The sequence below is a fragment of the Chelonoidis abingdonii genome, chromosome 6, assembly GCF_003597395.2.
Source record: "Chelonoidis abingdonii isolate Lonesome George chromosome 6, CheloAbing_2.0, whole genome shotgun sequence".
Lineage (NCBI taxonomy): Eukaryota > Metazoa > Chordata > Testudines > Testudinidae > Chelonoidis > Chelonoidis abingdonii.
Genome location: NC_133774.1, coordinates 25,262,276 through 25,268,275, shown reverse-complemented (window position 1 = coordinate 25,268,275; position 6,000 = coordinate 25,262,276). Strand labels below are relative to the sequence as shown.

At 38.6% G+C, this 6,000-nt stretch overlaps 1 protein-coding gene across 3 annotated transcripts in view; it reads left to right on the top strand.

The window, feature by feature from the left end:
- Positions 1-6,000, top strand: part of AMACR (alpha-methylacyl-CoA racemase) — a 32,783-nt gene that overhangs the window by 4,245 nt on the left and 22,538 nt on the right. For 2 of the 3 annotated variants that reach the window (XM_032763211.2, XM_032763212.2), the window contains exon 2: positions 5,657-5,800. In XM_032763211.2, the coding sequence (XP_032619102.1) occupies positions 5,662-5,800 (139 nt within the window). In that variant the 5' untranslated portion in view covers positions 5,657-5,661. Of the gene's footprint in view, positions 1-1,912; positions 2,050-5,656; positions 5,801-6,000 lie in introns of those variants that run through there. The other variant, XM_032763213.2, reaches the window with a different exon arrangement.

The window sequence follows — 6,000 nt, the reverse complement described above, 5'->3', positions numbered from 1 at the left end:
GCGGGATTTGGGGGGGAGGAGTACGGGTGCCGCTGGTGAGAGGGGTACTGCTAACTGGAGAGTACTAGGATGCAAAGCTTGGGTGTGTCTGGTGGATCAGAGATGGGGGTGCTGTGCCAGGGAAGAGATCTGGGGGTGCTCTGTAGGAGAGAAGAGGCAGAATGGGGGCTTGCTGCAGGGGTAAAGTTGGGGAATGTGCTGCTATAGAGGAGGAAAGACAGGTGAATAGAGGGCAGTAATCAGATAGTGTTGCCCCACTTGGGAGATCAGATCTGCTGTCAGGAAATGACAGCTCTCACCTGGCTGGATGCAAAATAGTGGGGTTGGTGCAAATGCCATGGGGCAAACCCAGATTTATAGGACACAGCAACCCACAGAAGAGAGTTTAAGGTTAAAGTATCCTATCCAAACAATGGCCCATTAAACCTCAAATAACAATTGTCCAGGAGCCTGTGGAAGACCCCAGTGGATGTATTGTGGCATTCTTCGGCCTTGACCCTGCAAAGACATGCTTACACTTTTCAATGGCTTAAATACTTGTACTCCCAGTGTGTGTGGTTTATCAAGCGTGTAAGGCTTTGTATGTCTAGGGCATTCGTTTTTAATATGGAGATGCTATTCCTGTGGAGACAACTGGTCCAGCATGCTCAGTTCTTTCCTAAGCCCTTGTTCCACAAATATGGCAAGTTCTAGCAGTAGTCTCAGCTTCAAGTTTCATATCACATGCTGATGCCTATTGTTCCCTTAGGGCTGCAACTTTGTATTAAAGATTAAGGATTCACTGAAGTATTCATGTGTTGTGTTCTGGCCATACCAGATTTAGGACTAAAGGATCACTATATCATTTTAAACATCAATGATTGTAAATAAGCACATTTATCTGTGTTACTAATAACACTTGTGAGCATTAAAACTGGGAAATTCATAATTCTAGTGTGCTTTTTCTCTATGCATTCCTGGGTTTTGATGTGTTGTGTGTGTTTTTCCCCCTCATAGACTGTACGATAGAAATCAATAAATCCAATTTCATTTTAATTTGCAGTTTCACATTTTCTGTGTTGAAATATTGGGGTTTCTGTGGGATTGTTTGGTTAAAAGTGACAAATTCAATTGGAATCTTACAGTTAATATAATGGAAATTGCTATTGCTCTTTGGTTTTGTAAAAATTTTGTTACAAAATTTAAATATGGGTAAAGTATGAGTTGAGACTAGTGTCTCATTAAGGGTAAGATTCCATCTTCCTTGTAATTCCATAGCTAGATAATGCATGCCATGGAGCTGATCCTGAAATTGGCTCAACGCTGGTTTGGATTTTCAGGCATAGAAGCCAGTCATAGGATTTGGGCCCAAGTGATACGGGGAGATTTTAAATAGTACAAAGAGCAGTTAGGCATCCAAATCCCATTGGCTTTCAGTTAGTTTCTTTGTGAAATCTGCTGGAGTTGGGCTTTTGAAAATCTCTGACATGGTAAGGGCAAGCAATTAAATGTTGTGCCCTGTCTAGTAAATTTTCACAATAATTTTGTGAGGCTGTATTATAACCTTGGTGATAGTAAAGGGGTCTGTAAATAGGGTATGTTTTGACTTCATAGTAGGTCTCCATGTTGAAAGTACTTAACCAATTTTAGCTCTGTCAGTGTTAACTCAGGATTGTAATTTCCAGATTAAGATTCAGAAACTTTGATCCTTCGACAGCATTTATGCAGATGCAAAGCTTCATCAATATGATTTCATGTGGGTGGATCCAATTTCTAGTTATAATATACAGTCATGGAACCTTAACATTTCATTTTTGCAGGAAGGGGGTGGATTTCTTTTTGTCTGTTTAGGAATTTGCGCTTATTCAATGGAGTTCACCTTTCAGGTCAGGTGGAAATTTGAAGATCCAGATCTGTATAATTATGTATACAGCTCTATCCTGATATAACGCGACCCGATATAACACGAATTCGGATATAACACGGTAAAGCAGTGCTCCAGGGGGGCGGGGCTGCACACTCCGGTGGATCAAAGCAAGTTCGATATAACGCGGTTTCACCTATAACGTGGTAAGATTTTTTGGCTCCCGAGGACAGCGTTATATCGAGGTAGAGATGTATTATTAAATACATATATACATACCAGCAAATTTCTCTGCTTCTCTGCCTAGCCATTATCAATTGACACTTTTCAGTCAGCGTCATGCTAGAATTGGGTCTTCAAGGAGGTGAAGGATGATAGGGTTGTGATTTTATAGATTACAAATAATTTGAGAAATTTCCATTCATAAAATGTGATGTGGAAGAAGGTATGAAAGCAATTTTAAGAATTAAGAACCCAGTATTTCTCCTTTCCCCTCCATATCAGATCGTGTTGCTCTGCAGTGTCAGCACTGTTTATCAGACATAGTTCTGACCAAAGTTTAGCTGTAATTTGCTCAACACAGATAAAAGTCCATTTTACAGATTATACACAGCTTGAACATTTCATCTGGAAAAAACAAACAAAAACAAGACACTTTTTGACGGGGGGGCGGGGGGGGCGCTAAAAGGAGGAAAAATTTTCAAAATGTGAATTTGCACAGGTTTTCATCCCTGTATGTTAAAACTGACCAAACCAACATTTATTTAATTTTGTTAAAAGTTTTTTGAGCTTGAACCTACAGAAGAAACTTTTTTTGTACAGTTTCTGCAAATCATTTGCTAAGTGTATAATTGCCCCAGTTTGCTCTTGATTTATGATAGATAAAAGGTAATAGTAGTAGATGGCTAGGCGAGCGTAAGGATAAAATGGAGTGTCTTATGCCAAAACTGAAGGAAAGGGAATTATATTGGGCAGGTAAGCAAGGAAAATGTCATTGAGCTATATTCTGGGAAGAGACTGAAGCAGTCCTGAGACAGTTGTCCAGAGGTTCAGCCTTGTAAAGATTGGGGAATATATTAGCAAAAAGTTAGCCTCTTTCTTTTTATTATGGTGTATGACCTCCTGGAAGCTGTTTCTGTGATTCAGATGTGTTAAGAACATAAGAACGGCCATACTGAGTCAGACCAAAGGTCCATCCAGCCCAGTATCCTGTCTACCAACAGTGGCCAATGCCAGGTGCCCCAGAGGGAGTGAACATAACAGGTAATGATGAAGTGATCTCTCTCCTGCCATCCATCTCCACCCTCTGACAAACAGAGGCTAGGGGCACCATTCTTTACCTATCCTGGCTAATAGCCATTAATGGACTTAATCTCCATGAATTTATCTAGTTCTCTTTTAAACGCTGTTATAGTCCTAGCCTTCACTAGGCAAGGATTTCCACAGGTTGACTGTGTGATGTGTGAAGAAGAGCTTTCTTTTATTTGTTTTAAACCTGCTGCCCATTAATTTCGTTTGGTGGCCCCTAGTACTTATATTATGGGAACAAGTAAATAACTTTTCCTTATTCACTTTCTCCACACCCCTCATGATTTTATATACTTCTATCATATCCCCCCTTAGTCTCTTCTTTTCCAAGCTGAAAAGTCCTGGCCTCTTTAATCTCTCCTCCTATGGGACCCGTTCCAAACCCCGAATCATTTAAGTTGCCCTTCTCTGAACTTTTTCTAATGCCAGTATATATTTTTTGAGATTAGGAGACCACATCTGTACACAAGATGTGGGAGTACCATCGATTTATATAAGGGTAATAAGATATTCTCCGTCTTATTCTCTATCCCTTTTTGAATGACTCCGAACATCCTGTTTGCTTTTTTGACTCCCACTGCACACTGCGTGCACTGCGTGGACGTCTTCAGAGAACTATCCACGATGACTCCAAGATCTCTTCCTCCTGATTAGTTGTAGCTAAATTAGCCCCCATCATATTGTATGTATAGTTGGGGTTATTTTTTCCAATGTGCATTACTTTACATTTATCCACATTAAATTTCATTTGCCATTTTTGTTGCCCAATCACTTAGTTTTGTGAGATCTTTTTGAAGTTCTTCACAGTCTGCTTTGGTCTTAACTATCTTGAGCAGTTTAGTATCATCTGCAAACTTTGCCACCTCACTGTTTACCCCTTTCTCCAGATCATTTATGAATAAGTTGAATAGGATTGGTCCTAGGACTGACCCTTGGGGAACACCACTAGTTACCCCTCTCCATTCTGAAAATTTACCATTTATTCCTACCCTTTGTGTTCCCTGTCTTTTAACCAGTTCTCTCATCCATGAAAGGATCTTCCCTCTTATCCCATGACAACTTAATTTACATAAGAGCCTTTGGTGAGGGACCTTGTCAAAGGCTTTCTGGAAATCTAAGTACACTATGTCCACTGGATCCCCCTTGTCCACATGTTTGTTGACCCCTTCAAAGAACTCTAATAGATTAGTAAGACATGATTTCCCTTTACAGAAACCATGTTGACTTTTGCCCAACAATTTATGTTCTTCTATGTGTCTGACAATTTTATTTTTTTACTATTGTTTCAACTAATTTGCCCGGTACTGACGTTAGACTTACCAGTCTGTAATTGCCGGGATCACCTCTAGAGCCCTTTTTAAATATTGGCGTTACATTAGCTATCTTCCAGTCATTGGGTACAGAAGCTGATTTAAAGGACAGGTTACAAAACCATAGTTAATAGTTCTGCAATTTCACATTTGAGTTCTTTCAGAACTCTTGGGTGAATGCCATCTGGTCCCGGTGACTTGTTACTGTTAAGTTTATCAATTAATTCCAAACCTCCTCTAATGACACTTCAATCTGTGACAATTCCTCAGATTTGTCACCTACAAAGATGGCTCAGGTTTGGGAATCTCCCTAACATCCTCAGCCGTGAAGACTGAAGCAAAGAATTCATTTAGTTTCCGCAATGACTTTATCGTCTTTAAGTGCTCCTTTTGTATCTCGATCATCCAGGGGCCCCACTGGTTGTTTAGCAGGCTTCCTGCTTCTGATGTACTTAAAAAACATTTTGTTATTACCTTTTGAGTTTTTGGCTAGCTGTTCTTCAAACTCCTTTTTGGCTTTTCTTATTACATTTTTACACTTAATTTGGCAGTGTTTATGCTCCTTTCTATTTACCTCACTAGGATTTGACTTCCACTTTTTAAAAGATGCCTTTTTATCTCTCACTGCTTCTTTTACATGGTTGTTAAACCATGGTGGCTCTTTTTTAGTTCTTTTACTGTGTTTCTTAATTTGGGGTATACATTTAAGTTGAGCCTCTATTACGGTATCTTTGAAAAGTGTCCATGCAGCTTGCAGGGATTTCACTCTAGTCACTGTACCTTTTAATTTCTGTTTAAATAACCCCCTCGTTTTTGCATAGTTCCCCTTTCTGAAATTAAATGCCACAGTATGTTCAGTGGTCCACAGATAAGGAAATTGGTCAGAATGGTCCTGAGGGGTCTGAAATTGGGGAGAAACAAAGTGCATTTAAACTGCTTTCACACTACATTTATATTTGGTGCATTCAACATATAAAATAAATTTAGTACAATTTGTAAAATATTGGCAGTTCATGTTTTAATGAGGCTATTGTACTTGAGGCTTTTTTTAACTTAATCAGTATGTTAACTGTAATTCAAGTTCATAATGACTAAATACATTTTACAGTTTTTTATTTCAAATCAAGTTTGTTTTGAATCTAGATTAAAAGCAAAAGTTTGGACTGGGGTTAAACATTTTATTTTACTGTTAAAGGTGTCATGGAAAAACTTGGTCTTGGTCCAAAGGTCCTTCTACAGGAAAATCCAAAACTTATTTATGCTAGACTTACTGGATTTGGCCAGTCAGGAAGATATGCAAAGTCTGCAGGTCATGACATCAATTATTTGGCTTTGTCAGGTAAGCTGTAAAAATTCCTATTAGATTAACTTTATTTTTACTTTAATTAAGAATTGTATTAGCAGGTACTTTGTGTACATGGCTTAAATTACCCAAGTGGTGTCTTCTTCAGGTAAAAGAGTATAAAAGAAGAAAAAACTAGATAAAGTTTTTTCTTTTTTTTTAAAGATAGATATAATTTCCATGATAGTCTTTAGTTT